The 20,168-nt window shown below is 43.3% G+C and overlaps 2 protein-coding genes across 5 annotated transcripts in view; both read left to right on the top strand.

The window, feature by feature from the left end:
• LOC117048842 (fer-1-like protein 4) overlaps positions 1-10,783 on the top strand; it is a 56,560-nt gene extending 45,777 nt beyond the window's left edge. For both annotated transcript variants that reach the window (XM_033153192.1, XM_033153193.1), the window contains exons 39-45: positions 597-775; positions 1,422-1,507; positions 5,309-5,407; positions 5,773-6,014; positions 8,377-8,666; positions 9,417-9,517; positions 10,042-10,783. In XM_033153192.1, the coding sequence (XP_033009083.1) occupies positions 597-775; positions 1,422-1,507; positions 5,309-5,407; positions 5,773-6,014; positions 8,377-8,666; positions 9,417-9,517; positions 10,042-10,222 (1,178 nt within the window). In that variant the 3' untranslated portion in view covers positions 10,223-10,783. The remainder of the gene's footprint in view (positions 1-596; positions 776-1,421; positions 1,508-5,308; positions 5,408-5,772; positions 6,015-8,376; positions 8,667-9,416; positions 9,518-10,041) is intronic.
• A 1,738-nt stretch (positions 10,784-12,521) lies between these two features.
• The window catches only part of LOC117048841 (arf-GAP with SH3 domain, ANK repeat and PH domain-containing protein 1-like), a 34,063-nt gene continuing 26,416 nt past the window's right edge, over positions 12,522-20,168 (top strand). For 2 of the 3 annotated variants that reach the window (XM_033153189.1, XM_033153191.1), the window contains exons 1-6: positions 12,523-12,830; positions 14,524-14,596; positions 17,956-18,101; positions 18,977-19,042; positions 19,479-19,528; positions 19,642-19,771. In XM_033153189.1, the coding sequence (XP_033009080.1) occupies positions 12,705-12,830; positions 14,524-14,596; positions 17,956-18,101; positions 18,977-19,042; positions 19,479-19,528; positions 19,642-19,771 (591 nt within the window). In that variant the 5' untranslated portion in view covers positions 12,523-12,704. Of the gene's footprint in view, positions 12,831-14,523; positions 14,597-17,955; positions 18,102-18,976; positions 19,043-19,478; positions 19,529-19,641; positions 19,772-20,168 lie in introns of all 3 variants that reach the window. The other variant, XM_033153188.1, reaches the window with a different exon arrangement.

The following is a 20,168-nucleotide window of genomic DNA, read 5'->3' as shown; positions in this document are numbered from 1 at the left end:
TTTTACCCAATTTTTCTGCCAAGTTGCTCAAGGTGGTGTACATTGTTTTCATGCTCCCTATTAAATTTTCACAACAACACTGTGAGGCAGGTTAAGCTGAGAGGCAGTGACTAGCCCAAGGTCATCTGGTGAGCATCCCAGCTCAGTGGGGATTTGAATATGGGTCTACCCAGTTCTAGTCTGACACTCTAACCACTACAACACACTTGTTCAGTGTTTCAAAGGAGAGCCTAAAGCCAAAGATGCTAAAGCGAGCAGTAGTGAGATCCCTTTGAGATTCGTATATATTTTATTTATAATAATGATAATAATTTATTATTTGTACCCCACCCATCTGAATGGGCTGCCCCAGCCACTTTGGGTGGTTTTCAGCATATATAAAAACACAGTAAAACATTGAACCTTAAAAAGCTTCTCTATGAAGGACTGCCTTCAGATGCCTCCTAAAAGTTATATAATTCCTAGGCTTCGCCATGGCATTCTTTGTTGGTTAATGCTGATAAACAGTACTGATTCTGTCTGGTTCCCTTTCTTAGGGGCTTCTGGTTTATTATTATTATTATTATTATTATTATTATTATTATTATTATTTATAGAAGCCTTTGTAAAAGACAATAAAGAAAACGAAGATGAAACCTGGTCTGCTTATGATGAGCACAAGGCTTTGTATGTTCTTCAACACTGGGATGAAATGCCAGAATATGGATATAAATTAGTACCAGAACATGTAGAAGTACGGTCCCTTTACAATCCAGACAGCCCAGGTCTCCTACAGGTGAGATGAGACTGTTGGTTTACTCATAATACAGCTTCTGCACATTGGTGCTATAGGATCATGTGCAAGGAATATTACTCTAGCACAACTGCAGCAGGAAAACACGCCCCTGTTATATCCATTGTAGGGAAGGGAAGGCCATTATACATAGCAGATATAGACAGAAAGGGTGATGTGGCAAGAGGCAGCACTTGAGAGCAAAAATTTATACCTTCTTCCACAATCATAAAAATCTTTAGGCCAGCCATTAGCAATGTAGGGCCATCTAGGTGCTTTGAACTGTAAGTCCCATCAGCCCTAGCCAGCAGAGGACACTAGGTAGGCAAAGACTGGCTTAGATTCTTCCCTTTCCATTGAAGCCTTGGGAAATCATACCTGTGTCATGTAGACGTTTGTAAAACCTTATGCAGAGATTTTGGAATGTATGAATGAGAGTTGTTGCACTAATCCCAGGCCACTTCAAAACAAAAAGAAAATTAGCTCCTGAACATTGAAATTGAATAAAAATCATTCCCCTGAGTTTCAAAATAGGTCTGCAATATTTCATAAATATTTGTTAGCACCATTCTGGATGTTTTCCCCTCCCTTCATTAGATAGATTCAACTGCTATTGAATCTCAGAAACAAACACCTTGTTTTCTCCCAGGGTGCTCTCCACATGTGGATCGATATGTTTCCAAACGATGTCCCTGCACCACCTCCTGTCAACATCAAACCACGACTCCCAATCAGGTAAAGGCCCTCTGTGAAGTGGAAGAGAGTCATTTCCTAAACTATTTGTTGTTTTGCCTTTTATAGAACGTTTTCTTACATTGTTTGCCCCCTGGTAGGAACTACTGCAGAAAAACATCTGCAACAGGCACCTGACCTGCTGGTGCCTGTCCTAATAATGTACAGGGAATTGCTGTGTGTGTGTGCTTCATTTGCATTTTACCAGCATGTTAAAACAGAAGAGACAAAACTTGCTCCTCTTTAAGGGGATACCATTTGCATGGTGGTAGTCATACACACAGCAATTCTTCTCTTTCTCTTTGGCGATCACTCGAAGCCGAGTACGATTGTCTTCCATAAACATGGTTTTAACAATGAGTCCATAGGTGACTGTCAGGAAACCCCCCCTCACCCCACCGGGTAGCATTCCCAGATCCGTTGCGGTACAGGGAACCGCCTCCCCCTCTCCGCAGTTCGCCATCCTCCTCCTCTGGAGGAGAAGACCACTCCTCCAGTGGGGAGGGGGAGATGGAAGCAGGGAGTCGGGGCAGGGGCTGTGTCAGGATCACAGAGCCTCAACACCATGCAGGAAGCGGGGAACAGGGACCTTTTCCCGCGCTCCGATCTCGAAGGGAGGAAGGACATGGAAGGGGGAGGCGGGGGTTCAGAATCCCGCGCCTCCTGTGCTGGACCAAGAACCGGAAACGGTCATTCCCGGACTCTGCTGAGGGGTGAAATGGACGTTTTTACTTTAGCTCCACTGTAAATATTTGCACAATAAAGAACTTAGTTGTTAGAAGTTCGGCTTCTGGCTAATTACTCATGAGCAACCACTGACGATCTTACTGTGACTTTGGAGGCCAATTCTGGATCCACGTATCCTTCCACTATGCAAATGGTATCCCCTTAAAGAGGAGCAAGTTTTGTCTCTTATGTTTTAACATGCTGGTAAAATGCAAATGAAGATACGGAGGTCTCATACACCCCAGGTAATGTGGTTGCTGACCTTGAGCCAGACATCCTGGAGAGTGAAGTCAAATGGGCCTTAGAAAGCCTCGCAAACAACAAGGCCAGTGGAAGTGATGATATTCCAGCTGAACTATTTAAAATTTTAAAAGATGATGCTGTTAAGGTGCTACACTCAATATGCCAGCAAGTTTGGAAAACTCAGCAGTGGCCAGAGGATTGGAGAAGATCAGTCTACATCCCAATCCCAAAGAAGGGCAGTGCCAAAGAATGCTCCAACTACCGCACAATTGCACTCATTTCACACGCTAGCAAGGTTATGCTTAAAATTCTACAAGGCAGGCTTAAGCAATATGTGGACCGAGAACTCCCAGAAGTGCAAGCTGGATTTCGAAGGGGCAGAGGAACCAGAGACCAAATTGCAAACATGCGCTGGATTATGGAGAAAGCCAGAGAGTTCCAGAAAAACATCTACTTCTGCTTCATTGACTACACAAAAGCATTTGACTGTGTTGACCACAGCAAACTATGGCAAGTTCTTAAAGAAATGGGAGTGCCGGATCACCTCATTTGTCTCCTGAGAAATCTCTATGTGGGACAAGAAGCTACAGTTAGAACTGGATATGGAACAACTGATTGGTTCAAAATTGGGAAAGGAGTACGACAAGGCTGTATATTGTCTCCCTGCTTATTTAACTTATATGCAGAATTCATCATGCGAAAGGCTGGACTGGATGATTCCCCAACCGGAATTAAGATTGCCGGAAAAAATATCAACAACCTCAGATATGCTGATGATACTACCTTGATGGCAGAAAGTGAGGAGGGATTAAAGAACCTTTTAATGAGGGTGAAAGAGGAGAGCGCAAAATATGGTCTGAAGCTCAACATCAAAAAAACTAAGATCATGGCCACTGGTCCCATCACCTCCTGGCAAATAGAAGGGGAAGAAATGGAGGCAGTGAGAGATTTCACTTTCTTGGGTTCCATGATCACTGCAGATGGTGACAGCAGTCACGAAATTAGAAGACGCCTGCTTCTTGGGAGAAAAGCAATGACAAACCTAGACAGCATCTTAAAAAGCAAAGACATCACCTTGCCGACAAAGGTCCGTATAGTTAAAGCTATGGTTTTCCCAGTAGTAATGTACGGAAGTGAGAGCTGGACCATCAAGAAGGCTGATCGCCGAAGAATTGATGCTTTTGAATTATGGTGCTGGAGGAGACTCTTGAGAGTCCCATGGACTGCAAGAAGATCAAACCTATCCATTCTCAAAGAAATCAGCCCTGAGTGCTCACTAGAAGGACAGATCCTGAAGTTGAGGCTCCAGTACTTTGGCCACCTCATGAGAAGAGAAGACTCCCTAGAAAAGACCCTGATGTTGGGAAAGATGGAGGGCACAAGGAGAAGGGGACGACAGAGGATGAGATGGTTGGACAGTGTTCTCGAAGCTACTAACATGAGTTTGGCCAAACTGCGAGAGGCAGTGAAGGATAGGCGTGCCTGGCGTGCTCTGGTCCATGGGGTCACGAAGAGTCGGACACGACTGAACGACTGAACAACAACAACAAAATGCAAATGAAGCAAGTTTAAATGCAGAGTCCTTTGGAAGATGTTTCAAAGCTCCAGCAATCAACTGATTGTTGGGGCTTCAAAGCACAGTGTAAGGTTCTCAGAAAGCACCATCTGTTGATGAAAGAGAGCCCTGAACAGTTGAAGCCCCAACTACTATTATTTTACTACTACTACTACTACTACTACTAATTAATTAATTAATTAATTAAATTTATATACCACCCTTCATCCGAAAATCTCAGGGCAGTTCACAAGATAAAAAATACAGAGTAAAAGCACGAAGAAACAAAACAAAACAATAACCTTCTCTCCTACAAACTCACTGTCAGCTGGGATTGGTGGCACTTGGGTGGATTTCCTCAAAGGAGGTACACCACCACCAACTCAAAGTCAGCTGAGAAGGCCTTTGTTTGGGCAGGTAGCCTGATGCCCTTGGACGGCAGTGGGTGTTACAGCTAGTGCAGCAAAAAGGGAGGAACAGCCTGGACTGAAAATGGAGTATTTCTGCATACACCCTTTCTCTGCAGAAGAGGAAATTACCTGGCATTGAAAGCATTTCCCCTGCTGCAGAAACTTCACACTTATATAGAAGAAGAAGAAGAGTTTGGATTTGATATCCCGCTTTATCACTACCCGAAGGAGTCTCAAAGCGGCTAACATTCTCCTTTCCCTTCCTCCCCCACAACAAACACTCTGTGAGGTGAGTGGGGCTGAGAGACTTCAGAGAAGTGTGACTAGCCCAAGCTTACCCAGCAGCTGCATGTGGAGGAGCGGAGACACGAACCCGGTTCCCCAGATTACGAGTCTACCACTCTTAACCACTACACCACACTGGCTCTCAGCGATCAGCTGATTGGAAGTTACAGGGAGCCTCTCTGAAGGCACAATCCGAGCTCATTGGCACTAAACCTGCTTCTTCAAAAAAAAGGTTATTGTAACCGTCAACTGACTGATGGTTACAGCAACCTCTTTTGAGCTTTGATAGGTGTCACCCACCTGATGTCATTACAAGTTGGCCCAAAGGGGGTGGAAGAGGGAAGGATCTGGCCCGCCTTCCTGGTGCAGTTACCTATCCCTGGTCTAAGGTCTAAAATTACTCAGTTGCACCCTGTCTGCCCTATGATCATTTGGCATGCTTCTGTTGTGGTTCGCATACTGGGTAGTCTGGCCCCTCATATTGGTAAAGGGTACCCTTCGTTCCTTGTCGAAAGTTTTGTCCAGAATTTACAGATGCAGAAGATAAGTTTTAAACAGAACTTTGCATTTTCTCGTTCTTTCTAGCTATGAGCTGCGTGTCATTATCTGGAACACGGACGATGTGGTTCTTGATGACGTCAATCCAATAACGGGAGAAATCTCCAGTGACATCTATGTAAAAAGGTGCCTTCACCAATAGATTCAGATAGCCTGAAATGGAAAGGAAAGCTTTCAGTAGAAGATAGGGTTGTGTAGCTTATCATTTCTTTAGAAACATGAGGATTTCCCTGATGGAATAGGCAGCCAACTGTTCTGGTTTCAATACAGTGGGTTGCTAGTTTAGCAGGAGTTATAACTTTTGATTAATAAGTAATATTGGGTTGTATCCAATGTAGTGCTAAGTAACTGTCCCATTTTGACCTGCACAATGGGACTCCCCCCCTTCTCCCACACGTACCCCCTAAATTGGGGGTTTTGTGCCTTTTGTGAGGTGGGGCCAGGAACTGATGCTAAAGTATTGCTAGATTCTAATAAAGGTTCTTCTGCAGTTGGATCAAAGGACTGGAGAAGGACAAGCAAGAGACAGATGTTCACTTTAACTCTTTGACTGGGGAAGGCAACTTCAACTGGAGATTTGTGTTTCGCTTTGACTACCTCCCAACAGAAAAAGAGATAACTTACAAAAAGAAGGATTCCATCTTCTCTCTGGAGGAATCGGAATTTCGAGAGCCAGCTGTCCTGGTCCTTCAGGTCTGGGACTACGATAGGATTTCAGCAAATGACTTTCTAGGTATTTTAATGCTCACTGTGCCTTTTAAAGGTTTGAGGCATATATAAATGTTCTTCTTCTTTTTAGTTGTTTCCTGAAGGGTGTGCAACAAAGGAAGTTAAAAACTGGCCCTACAAAGCTTCTGAAAATCTCCTTTTCTTTCTACTCCTCCTTCCCTGCCTGCATAAAACTCATCCATTAACAGGCTTTTTTAGCAGGGCAATTTCCTAAAACGGCTAATCTGAACTGAGGAGGCTTCCAGGGATAGGAAAAGGAGAGTGCATGTGCTTAGCAAGCACATCTTTCTATATTCCATCTGTTTTTCACCTTCATATACAAATAATTTATATTCAGTAAAGGTAATCTAGCCCATTTGTGTCTAAATTCTATTAAAGCTTGTCTTCTGCAAGCAAACAAATGGTAAAACACCACTCAAAGCCTTTCATTCATGACTCCGTATTGTTTTGATTTGGTTACAGTTCCTATTGATTAAATTGCATGGAATTGAATCAAAACAATATGGGATAATGGATGAAATTGTGTAAATGCACTGTGGCAACAAGCCCTAGAAAGGGAAAACAAATAGGCAGCACCATCTAGTGGTTAACCAAGGTACTGCATATTTTTGAACTTCGTTCTGATTTTGTTGGGGGGGGGGAAGTTGCAGATTCTGAACATGGTTTGCTGCCCAGGTATCAATTACATTGAATGCATGAAATTTGGACAGCAACAAAGAGATCTCAGCTGTATTTCCTGCTATGCCATCTTTTTTGCATATTTCCTCTTTCTGTACATCCCACTGTTTCCTCATGTAATATGGGGATTTACAACATCCTAGTGGTAAGAAATTGCACGCTAACGACAAATTTAGGTTGAAGAAGAATGTTTTTAACCAATGAAGATGTAATGTTCTGGAATAGCTGTGAGGGCAAAGAACACCACAAAGCTAGAGATGGAAGGAAAGAAGCACGTGGATGATATCATGTAATTTTTTCTTGATGCCTCTGTTGTGACCATTTAAGATTTTCCCAGGTATCTTTCTGCTTAGGCGATTGTGTTACTTCACCCCCTCACACCTCCCCCTTTTAGTATAATGTTGTGTGGTGTACAAATACACCCAGGGGGCGATTTAGTCGATGCATTTTGCAGTGGCGGACTTGGGGCTCTCAAATTTCTGTGGTGCCCTGTTGCAAGGGACACCAGTATTGTTGTGGTGCCCCGTGAACCACCAGCCATTCTTGCATTCAATTGCTAGTCTGGCTGACTTTTCTTATGTGGAGTTGTGGGACAGCACCATCGTGCTCTCTGTCTCCAGAAGTAAAATGTCTTGGTGCTGCCCCACCCTGCCTTGGAATGCAGGCTTACTTGAGCTTCCCTACTTTTGTGCCTCCCAGCCTCCTAGCAGCTACTGTATTATAAAAGGAAGTGGAAGAGGCTGCTGATTAGTTGGTCAGTAGTTCCTGGGCTATGCCTTGAATCTGTTTTCTGACTCTTTGTTTCCTTTGCTTTGCTGTTCCCTGAATACTGCTCAGTTTTGTTTGCTCATTCCTTTGCCAGATGGTCCTTAAATTTTCCCCTGATCCCAGCTATGCTGACTGTGCCTCAGCTTGTCTACTGAGACAAACTGCTGTACAGTGGTACCTCGGGTTACAAACACTTCAGGTTACAGACTCCACTAACCCGGAAGTAGTACCTTGGGTTAAGAACTTTACCTCAGGTTGAGAACAGAAATCGCACGCCGGCGGCACAGTAGCAGCAGAAGGCCCCATTAGCTAAAGTGGTACCTCAGGTTAAGAATGGTTTCAGGTTAAGAACGGACCTCTGGAATGAATTAAGTTCATAACCAGAGGTAATGCTGTATTTGGGTTTGCAAATATTTTTTTCCACCCAGTCAGATTGACAATGATCTCAGGCTTCCCTACCCTGTAAACTAGGGCTGCCATACATTACTGGGATTTCAAAGGCGGAATTGATGTCTGGGGGAATTTCAATCAAGAAATCAACAGCTTTGGGATTTTCCTTTAAAAAGCTCAATAACTTTTGGGGTGCCCTGGTTTTTACTTTTTGAAATATGGCAACCTGCAAGCACCTTTTTGCTGTAAGCACCTTTTTGCAGTGCATTTTCTAACTACTTCTATAAGGATGAAAGTTCCTGTTTTGAACCAGGGGACTGTTTGCTTCAGTCTAATGCTGTGATCCCTACAAAAAATGCTAGTGGCTGCATTCTGTAAAACATATCATAGCCCAATAGCTGCAAGCAAAATTCCTTCAATTCCCTATGGGTGGAAATGCTGTGTTTCCTAGCCATCTGGGGGAAAATTGTCAAATCTCCCATTATAAGTGGTCAGCATATGATGTTATCCCAACTTTGTTGTATTTCAAGGAGCCATTGAGTTAAAGCTGAACGATATGGTGAGAGCTGCCAAGAGTTCAGAGCAGTGCACCATCAAGATGGCCAAGGAGAAGGCCATGCCCCGCTTCTCCATCTTCCGAAACAAACGAATGAGAGGCTGGTGGCCATTCATCAAACTCAAGGGCCAGGAAGACATTGAAAGGGAAGAGAGGGAGGCTAAGCAGAAGAAGAAAAAGAAGAAGAAGAAGAAGTGGGGGAGCTCTGTAAAACCAGAAGACGTTGAGTTTTCAGATCCTAGTGGAAATATCTTCATCCTTACAGTAAGAGAACTGCACTGAAGATGCACCTATTTTTATTATTATTTACATTTATTAGCTATCTGTTAACCCGTTTCTCTAGGCAGCATACAACACAAATCAAATAGTACTGGTACGCTGAGGGTGCAATCCACACCCACTGGGTGTGGCATGAGTTGAGTTGGACTCTTCTTCCATCAAGTCCTGCTGAGCTCCACCAGCCACCACCTGCATAGTGATGCCAACATCACTCTGCTGGCCCAGAACCCCCACTCCACTCTGAGTAAGGCACATAGCTGTCAAGTTTCAGATTTGAAAATAAGGGATCAGCAGCCTCACATGGCAGTGGTGGGTGGAGCCAGAAGCAAAAGTGGGCGGTACTGGTGTGAACATGCGCAGTAGGCTTACTGTATTTTGGAAACTGCCCGTGGGCTACGACGCCTGTAAGCGTGGGAAATGGCTCCTGCTTGCTTTGAGGCTGCAAGGAGGCAAGGTCTTCCCAGTCCCTGGCCAGCAGGGGGAGGGAGAAGGAGAGGAGCTGCTTCCTTTGAAAAAATGGGAAATTAAAGGGATATAAAAAATAAGGGATAGCAGCAGGAAACTGCTTGAAATAAGGGAGATTCCCGGGGAAAACGGGATACTTGACAGCACTGGTAAGGCAAAACTGCCTCTGGCAGGATCTTCACCATTGGCAGCAAGCGGGTGAGAGTCTCTGAAGCATAGCAGACTCTTGCAGTATGTCAGACATTTTGCTCACAGTGTGCTTCTCTCCAGGGAAAAGTGGAAGCCGAATTCCAGCTACTGACTGTAGAGGAGGCTGAGAATGCCCCAGTTGGTCGGGCACGGAAAGAGCCCGAACCCTTAGACAAACCCAAGTAAGTATCTAAAGATTTATATAAATGACTTTGTAAATGAGAAGTTCAGGCCGGATCAGGCTGTGGTCCATCTATTGCAGCATCCTGTTCTCATGGTGGTCAGGTGCCTATGGGAAGCATACAAGTCTATGGGAAGCCCCTGCTCTATACTAGGGATGGGTGAATCTGTGGACTCCAACCCCCATCAGTCCAGCTATCATGGCCATCAGCCAGGGATGATGGGAGTTGTAGTTCAGCAGCATCTGGGGGGCCACAGGTTCCCCACTCCTGCTTTGTGCTGTTGTGAATTAAAGAGAATACATTAATATTGTTGGAACACACTATTCAATGGGAAATCTGATTAAATGCAAAATGACCTTTGGATTTCCAGACATTCAAGCACAGGTTGACTGTGAGCATTGACCTATTATCAGCTTGCGGGGGTGTGTGTGTGTGTGTTTCTAGCTACGTGCTACCAACATTAACTTTTTTGCTACACCCTTGTCCAAACCTGCACCGAGTCTTGCTTTTTCTTTTCTCCCCAGCCGCCCAAAAACATCCTTCAACTGGTTTGTGAATCCCATGAAGACGTTTGTCTTCTTCATTTGGAAGCGGTACAAGAAGTACATAATTGCACTGCTTATTATTGCAATTCTGACCATATTCTTGGTTCTCATTCTCTACACAATGCCAGGATACATCAGCGAGAAGATAATAAATGGCTAAAGACAGTGCTTTCTGTCCTCTTCCCCAAGTTGGGACTTGACAGAGGAATATAACGGTGACTTCTGTGCCAAAGACATTAAAGAGCATGTGCAGCTGGCTGATTGTGCCTGGAGCACTTTGAAAATGCAACTGTCAGAGTAAGGGAAGAGACTGCCCATATTTAGGCAGTCAGGCACCCTGCTCACATCTGTGATGTGATGACAATTATCTCTGAAGAGCCTTTGGAATTATTCATTAAACGCCTTGCCTTTCATTAGCTCTTAAGATGGTATGCTTGTTCTATGACCCTGCAACTCTTTATAATTAAAGCAATCAACTGTCACTTAAGAAGAAAAGAGGAAGAGGCCACATATAGCAATGGATATAGGAGCATGGACACCTAGCCAAATGGAAAGGAATTTATAGTTTTATGCCACTGCTGTCTCTGTCTCCAAATCATATGAGTCTGGTATGTGGGTGTGGTTTGCTAAGAATCGCCTGGCAGGTCCAATTGATACCCCTAGTGGTTCACAGTTGGTCTGTGGGTTGGCAGTTCCCCATTCCTTAATGCATTGGTTTGAGAAATGTGCTAAATTTGCATTAAAATACGGATCACATTTCTCATCCATCCTTACACTCTAGTGCAATAAGCAGTATACATGCCATCATGTTTGGAAGTGGGAGACAGCTGTGCTGTTTTCCATTTTTGTTAGTAGAGCAGGTCAACTAGACCACATGTTCATCCATCAAATGATATTTGTAAATATATAAATCACAGATTGGAGGGATAAGGAGTAGGGTTATGTTACTCCTAAGCATTGCAAGCACTGCCTAAAAGGTCCTCTGACATTTGTGCAACCTCATTGTTTGAAGAACTATTCAGCATTATCTAGCAAAACAATTTGATTCTCCCAGCAAGATACTGCACTTTTGGAGCAAAGAAAATGTGTTGCCTTGGCAACAGAAAACTGTCTTGGACAAAGGTAATCCCCTCCACCCAATATTGCCTGTATTAGCTGAAATGCTGCTTGTGTCTTTTTACCCTGTGAAATAGTGACATTGATATAACAAGATTTTTGCTGTTCTTTAAAGATTACATGCACTTTAAAAATAAATAACACTGCCACTTTTGCAAATTACAGGGTGGTGTTTCCCCCCCAGAAATGCATATTTCTACAGATGTATTTTTTTAATATATACGACCAGAGTGATTCACACATAGAAGCAAATTTCCAAATGCAGATCTTCTCTGCTGGGGCAAAACCAGGTATTGTGCGGGGGGCGGGGCGGCACCACACTGTGTCAGTCCAACAACCTACTTGTGCTCTTGAAAAAGTAGACTAGCCTTCTGTGACTTGTGCTCTCTAGCAATTTTGGATTAAAACTCTGATGAAGCTCTGGGGTTCCTGTATCTTCTCTCTCTCTGTGTGTGTTTCTCTCCCCTGCAGGTGAAGAAGCAACTGAGGGTGGGCAGTTTTAAGCTTAAAAAGCAACTCGAGGGTTAAGCAGCCGACTAGAAATGCAATATACCTCACTATAGTGGAGAAAATTGTGACCAGGTAACCTGGTCTGTACTGTTCAGGTACTAAGTGTTGATGGGTGACTTCAAGGCCTCTCCTGTTCCCCCATATTTTGATTTGAACTAGACTTGGACTGGACAGTTTAAACAGAATGTAGCTTGTCAAGTAGTAGTAGTAGTTGTCGTTCAGTCGTGTCCGACTCTTCGTGACCCCATGGACCAGGGCACGTGAGGCACGCCTTTCTTTCACTGCCTCCCACAGTTTGGCCAAACTCATGCTGGTCGCTTCGAGAACACTGTCCAACCATCTCATCCTCTGCCGTCCCCTTGTGCCCTCCATCTTTCCCAACATCAGGGTCTTTTCTAAGGAGTCTTCTCTTCTCATGAGGTGGCCAAAGTACTGGAGCCTCAACTTCAGGATCTGTCCTTCCAGTGAGCACTCGGGGCTGATTTCTTTAAGGATGGATAAGTCAAGTAGTAAACATAATGAATAACCCTCATCGAAAGAGAGAGAGAGAGAGAGAGAGAGAGAATTACTAGGTTTCAGTGAGGATTCAGAAACAGTCGGGGTGCCAACTTGAATAAAATATTGAGGGGGCAGGTAAACTCCGATCACTAGATACGGCACACACACACACCATTTGAATCAACTTTTTTGGGTGGGAGTCCCCTCAAATATTTTATTGGGGAGGCTGAAGGGACCTCAACCACTAGCAGTTGGCTCCCATGTTAAACAGTATTTAACAAACTCTGAGTAGTACTGTGTATGTTGGGGGCAGGGAAGCAGCGGCAAGAGGCCAGCTCTTTGCAACTTGTAGACATGGATGGACAGCGGCTGTTGCTCTGCCTTTCTGGTGTTTGTGGCCTTCTCAGCTACCCTTAGCTGCTTCCTCTCAATCCTGAGTTCCCCTTTTTCTGTGGCCTGGCATTCTGACTCTGCTGCTTCTCTGGGTCTGATCTGCAACAAGGCGTTAAGGAAGCAGGATGCCTGAGCTTATCTCTGTCCAGGACTTTATCTCCCAGACCCAAGAGGATCTCAGCTCTCCAACCACCTCCTCCTTTACCAGCCACATGGGCAAATGCAGGAGCACCGTTTGCAACCTAGAGGAGGTAAGAAAGGGTTCAAGGAAGGAGGTGGCGGCAGCTGGGCTGAAGCCAAAGCGGAGGGGGAGATTTTGGGATTTTGAAGAGAATTTGCTGCTGGGTGTTCCTCACGCTGTGCAGGGAAATAGACAAACTGAGGAGTGAAGATGGGTGCAGTTATTTTTTATTTAAGGATTTGTACCCCACATTTCCTTCAAAAGAGGAAGCTGAAAACAGCTTGCACAATGTCCATAGAGATTAACAGAGAACAACCAGTTCCGATAAATGAGCTCAGAAAACCAAATAGCACAAGCTTCAGATGAACTTTTATTCAATACAAAACTGCCCATCCAGCCAATGAAATTCTAAACAGGCAGTATTCACTTGCCTTCCAAATGACTGAAGGACCAGATCTGGGGGAACAGATTCCATAGTTATGTTGCAGGAAAGATCCTCTACTTGATATCTTGTCAGATTTCTCCTCACTGATAGAAGGGACCCAAAGGAAGGCCCCTTCCATGGGAACCAAAGTCACCTGGAAGAAAGCACATCCTTAGACATGCTGACATGCCCCTTTGTCACAGTGACCTAGGACATAAAATTGGCTTCTGAATTATTCTCATCCCTGTTCAGTGGCTTGGTGGCTTAAGTCCTTGTCCTCAGCAACTTTGCATTTATTAGAAGACTGGCAAGCAAGGCAATTGTATACCTAGGGCTAAAATGGGGCAAGAAAGCATGTATACGATTGCACTGTTGGTGTTAAAACAAATAAATAAATTGCGCTGTTGTCCATGTGATATATCTGTTTGCTTTGCTCTGATACTAACTAAACCACATTGTTCTTACCATCCATAAGGGAAGGGCTGTGGCTCAGTGGTAGAGCATGCAAAATGTCCAAGTTTCAGATCTCAGCCTTTCCAAGCAGTCCCATGTCTGAAAACCTGGAGAGCTGCCTGCCAGTCAAAGTAGACAACATTGACCCGGTTTCCTATGTTCTTATATATCTCACAGCTATCTTCGTAGGAGTTTGGGAGCCAACTCTGACTAACTTGAAACCACTTCTGCCCTTCTCACCTTCTCATTTCCTCTTATGAAATCCGTTGCATATCTGCCCTTCAGTTTCCAAATGCTGGACTCATTTGTGAAGCGAAATGCAAAGGCCAGGATACCTGATCAAGCTTTGCATAATGCAGTTTAGCAGAACCCGCAAAACAGTAAAAGAGCCTTAGGGCAGTATGTGAAGATGAAATGAAAAGCTGGAAACAGGAAACCGTTTAGAAATATGAATAGTTTGAGGGCAGAAAAGAAAAGCTTGCACACCAGGAAACGGAAATGTTGCATGAACTCAGTGTGCACGAGAGGCAGGAATATCCAAAGCAGCATCCAGAACTTCAAGAGAGCAGCTTTAGAATGTTAAGTAATGAGGGTGAGGGGCACAAAGTTTCTGAGTTATCCAGAGTTCCTCCTCAAAACAATGGGGGTGGGTATACAGCTGGACGTGATATAGAAGACCAACATGATTTGATTTTCCAGATGGAAGAGAGTGGTCATTGCTGGTTTGTTTATCCCAGTAGCCCTTGGGGCAACTTGAATTCTGTTTTGCACCTAGAAAAATATAACCTTATCATGTATAATAATTTTTGCATATTTATAAACTTTGTTTTGCTTTGGGAGAGCAGCTTGTGCTTAGGACGTCTTTTTTTCTTTTTAATGCCTTTAGGCTTTAGATTCTGATCGAATCATTCTGCAAAAAATGAGGAAAGCAGTGAAAGCAGAGCACACAACTGGACAAGGTCAGACTGTCATTGGGGATGTGGTATGGGCTGCTGCCCAGCCCAGAGGCCCTGAGAATTTTCCTGTAGCTTTAAGGGTTGCTTAGAAGGGCTAATTTTACCAGTGTCCGCTTATCAATTCTTATAGGAAGAGGATCCCTCTCACAGTCTTACAATGCAATATTATACATGTGTAGTGTTATAAAAATTCTGTAATTGGGTTCGTCTCCAGAAGGGAGTCCATAACCCCAGGAAGAGCGCTATAATTTAAGAGCCCCTTCCCGACAACGCAGCACAAAGACAAATACTGAGTCTCCCAAAGCAAGGCCTTGTTTATTAGAAACTGCTGCAGCAGGGTGTTTTGCAAGCAAAAGACCTCGAACAAAGGCACGCAAGCTCCTATATAGACTTTTGAAATCGCCCCCCTCCAGCTCAAGACCACCCCTCCATACATCATACATACATCACAGATACATCGGAACTACATCACAATTTGGGAGGGTCTGATAGCAGTGATCTGAGCATCCTGGACCCTGCCCCCATGTCTCCTCTTGCCCTCCACCAATACCCATCAAGTAAAACAAAAGAGATATTTACATTTCCCTGTTTCCCAGCCAAGGCAATCACACCCTTTTGTCTCCATCTGACCCTGCTATCTTTGGAATGGCCACCCAGTCTGGCACTCAGGCAACAGGATGCCAGGGATTATCACTTTTAATTCCTGAGGTAATGGGAAGGTACCCCAACCCTCCTTCCTTGGAGAGAAGCAGTTTATCAGTTTGGGAGTGAAAATTGGTGTGAGGCCTGTTTTTCCTGTGTTTGCGTGGTAAATTAATAATATATATTATATATATAAATAAAAGACCCCAAATTCCTACAACACTACTAGTCCTATTAAATCCTGTTAAATTCATTGAATGGTAATTACTCTTTGGCAAGTATGTATAGGATTGCAGACAAAATTTGGCAACCATAGATGTAGTTGATAGGATGAGATCTTGAAAGGCACATCTTGCTTTTATGCATACACACACCTGTTTAAACAAGCATTCCCTCATCTCCTGACCGGAGCCTCCTGTTTTAATAGTTCCAATTTGTTCTTTTAATTGTTGTGTTGTTTTAATGGATTTCTTTTATTGCATTGTTGCATGCCACCCCAATCTCCTAGTGTTGTGAGATTCCAGGTGCTTACTCAGGGTTCGTGTTTCCTTTTGGAATGAGTCACGGTGGAGACTGTGGTGTTGTGCTTTTATGATATATGGTTTATTTACCCATATATACCTAAGCCTATGATGGGGGGAGGGGGTTTCACAGCATCAACACCCCAAAAGGGTCTTGTTTCTCCCATAGCTGCAACCTTGGATTCAAGCAGAGATCTGGCATGACTCTCTCTCTCTCTCTCTCTCTCTCTCTCTCTCTCTCTCTCTCTGTGTGTGTGTGTGTGTGTACACACTGCTTTGATTCTGGGTCACATAACTGCTCCAACTCTCCACTCTAAACTCTGACTTTATTTGTTGAGGGAGGGGGCTCCACCCATTTGCCATCTTGTACTTAGCCCCTTATGCCCTCTTCATGGCCTGTCATCCAGGTTATCGCCTCACCAGGTGGCTAGCCTGACTATTCCAAGAATTAAAAGCCTTGATTAAATTCTAACACTTGCTGGATCCAGAGATTAGAGGAGTCTGGCGCATACCTTAACACCTCAAACTTATAACGGTATTTTAGATATGTGTGCTAATATTTTTGCAATTGATTTTGTAAACAACTTGCAAGCTGCTTGGGCAATTAAATGGCATACTGCATTAATAATAATAATGTTGTGAGTTGTGGGGGTTAATCTGCATGATGCCTGAGTCCCTTCTAATTCTTGGGGTCATGCAACCAGCAAGGGTTAAAATATCTTGGAGGATCTCATTGTTGAACTAGTCAGGCAAGGTTTTTTTTGTGTGTGAGTTAATGGCCATAAGGATCAGGTTGCTCTGTGCCAGAAAACAAATGGGTGCCCCCCTCACTTAACTGGTAGTCAGAATACAAAAGCCAGGGCACTTGTGTGTGAGAGAGGAAAGCAGGCTGCAGGCAGAAGCTGGAGAGGGAGAGCCATGCTTGATTTCTGCTACAAACCACAGCTGTGGCTATGGGAGAAGCAAGATCTTTTGAAGTTTTAATGCTGTGAACCCCCTCGTTTTAGGCTCAGGTTGTACATATGTGTTACTAAACCATATATCCTAAAGACACTACAGACAGTGCTGTCCCTAATTCCAAGGAAACAGAACCCTGAGTAAGCACCACTTGGAGGTTGGGGTGGAGTGCAACATCATCATCATCATCATCATCATTACTGATGTGTGCACACTCAAAAACTTTACTCACAACAAGTCATATTGTGTTTAGGATACTCCATGCAGGGAACCATTACCCTATATTTTAAAATGTGTGAAAACACATTAAAATGATAACCAAATCTTTATATTTTGGCAACAGTGGTAGAGCACATTCCTTGCATGTGGACTGTCCCAGGCATAGCTCCTGGTTTTTCCAGATGGAGCTAGAAAAGACCCTTGTCTGGAACTCTGGAAAGTCACTGCCAGGCAGCATAGGCAAAACAGACCAATGATCAGAACTCTGTACAGTGGTACCTTGGTTTATGAACTTAATCCGTTCCGGAAGTCCGTTCTTAAACCGAAACCGTTCTTAAACCTGGGCGCACTTTCCCTAATGAGGCCTCCCGTCACCAGTGCCCTTCCACCGTTTGGATCCCATTCTTAGACTGAGGTAAAGTTTGCAAACCGGAACACTATTTCCGGTTTTGTGGAGTTTGTAAACCGAATCGTTCTTAAACTGGACTGTTCTTAAACCGAGGTACCACTGTATCAGCAGTTCCCCATGTTCCTCGCTTCCCTGAGCAATGTGAAATCCAGGGGTGGCATCTTTACAACAACTGTTTAAAATAATACAAGTAGAGTTCCTTGGAAACAAATGGATTCCTAAAAACAGGTTGCAGAATTGCTGGTCCTGCAGTTGGGTCAGGTTACCAAAGGCAGCAGCTGCACAATGTCAAAATCCTTCATCTTATTGGCAGCTCTCTCCATCTGCCCCTCTCCCCCATTTGACTCTACCCAAATTGTACCCCTTTCTTTTGCCATGTACGAATAAATTGTAGTTAATAGCTGCCATTAAGAAAACATCACTCCTTAATTTATTGATCATTAGCAAGAAAGCAACTTAACAAAGGATGACCACTTGACTTACTTCAATATGAATCAGAGCTTTCATTGCTAATTCAGTCAAATAGGTAGCTCACTGTTTTATCATTTTAGGGAATCTTTTCGTTGGTTTCAGAAAGGCGTACATGAATGTTCAAACAAATTTTGCTTCTGCAGATCTCATTAACCACTTAGAAGCTCACATTATTACCCAGGAGAAGTTTTCAGGGAACTATCACAACAACAGTGATGAGAAGCTAGCTGAAGCCTTCATCACCTTTGCTTCATTCTCACGGGAGCTGCTAGATGCTGTCAAGAGCCTGGTATGAAACTGTTCTCCACACCCACAGATTTGTCTGAAAAACAAAAGCATGATGACAGGGGCATGGTCAATGGTGTCAGTCTTCCCTCCTGGGCCCTAAGGAGAAGAGCAAAGGCCATGGGAGAATCTCAAAAGGCTACCTTGCCTTTTCTTACTGAAATTGGGGCATGCAAATAAGCCTACAGTTTGATTCCCTCCTTTCCCATTCCTTTTTGACAAGCTAAAACAATAATGCAATACTTTTTTTGTTTTATTTATTCTACTTTATTTTAAACGTTCCCACCCCCACCTTTCAATTAAAACATGGATCTCCAGAGGGGACTTACAATAAAAATAATAAATACAACACACATTTCTAAAGCACAAAATGCTCAAGTAGGCCTACCTCCAGGACATCCACTGTGAGAAATGGGCCACTGGGCTGATCCAGCAGATTCCAGCAGGTGGCTGGACTAGGTGGCATTATAAGCCACATATTACTGGTGTTTTGCTATATCAAATAGACTAGGCTATTTGGTGTTAATGCCTCCGATACAAAAGGCCTTCTGGTTTTTCCTTTACTGAAATTGTTTTGGCATCTCTGACATTGCCTCTGAGGAGATCTGTAAAATTTAGGACTGGACTACAGAGAAACTTTAGGATACTCAAAGGATTGGGATTTCCTGTTTGGTGCACTTGTTTTTGTGTTCCCATAGTGCCAGTTGTATCTGTATGTTTTTATTTAGGTTGTTACAAGCAAACAAAGCCCTAGATATGCAGTATTGTCCTTCCCTAAATGAAAAGGATGCCTTAAATTATCATCTATCACTGGAGAGCACTCAATAATATGAAGAAGCCGTTAGTGCTAGCTACATATTGAACTCTCTCTTTTTGCAGTTGCTGAGCCTGTATCACAACATTCACTTTTCCCTGGACTCACTGATCAAGGGAGACTTTAAAGGGGTGAGTAAACAGATGCTGCAAAATGTGTTTCTGTCCGGTTATTATGTGAGATTGCTTAGATTTTTGTTCATTCATTCATTTTTACATTTACATTCTGCCTGTCCTCCAAGAACTTCAAGGAGACACAAATGGCTCTATTTCCATTTTTTTATTTTTATGTGCTGCAAAACTTTGTTGCTCAGCCTTGTTCTCATTGCAATGCAATGCAATGTTTTAAACTGATCCTGTGGGATCAAGTATTGAGATGCACTATAAAAAGCATGAAAATAGCAGGCAGGGAAAATATAATGTTTGATTCTCTTTACCCCGTATAGGGCAGCATAACAGTTTAGCAATCTGTATGAAATATGAGGAGTCTTGAAAGGACTGAAAAGGGGAAGAAGAAATAAAACAACAACTAGATTTATTAAGTCTTAGTTTCTTTGTCTCTTGATAGGACTTTAAAAAGCCTTTTGAAAAAGCCTACAAAGACTATGAGAGCAAACTGTAAGTTGGCCTTTTCCTCCTAAGCCAATGATTGCTTCTGTACTTGGAATTGATTCTAGCACAATACACCTGCATACAGCCATTAATAAATACTGTCTCTTTCTAAAATTCAGTGCAAAGATAGAGAAGGAAAAACGAGAGCTGGCAAAACAGTATGGGATGGTACGGACAGAGGTTGCAGGAGGGGAGATTGCTGAGGAGATGGAAAAGGAACGAAGGATGTTCCAGTTACACATGTGTGAGGTGAGTGAGACAGATGAAAAAGTGCTTCTTCCTGTCGTTTCCTGTGTGGATCAGTCTGCTTGACAACACTGCATGTTAACATGTGATATAGTCTGTCTATTTCCCTTTATGGGACAGATACTCATATCAGATTATTTAAATTGTTATGTAAATAATAATAACAGTTGCAAACTATTACTTCATTTAGGAGAAAGGAAGCATCTCTGAACTCCATAAGCAGGGCACTGGCAGGCCAAGTAGATGCAATAATTTTTCAAAGAAGGAATTCTCCTCTGCTAAAGATTTTACATTCATTGTTGATGGAATGAAACAATGGGTCCTACATTATATTGTGCCCAACCTAGAAAAAAAATCTTACAGTACAAACAGAAGTTGAGTCCGGATGTAAGACATTACA

The sequence above is a fragment of the Lacerta agilis genome, chromosome 6, assembly GCF_009819535.1.
Source record: "Lacerta agilis isolate rLacAgi1 chromosome 6, rLacAgi1.pri, whole genome shotgun sequence".
NCBI lineage: Eukaryota > Metazoa > Chordata > Lepidosauria > Squamata > Lacertidae > Lacerta > Lacerta agilis.
This window is presented reverse-complemented; position numbering and strand designations above follow the sequence as displayed.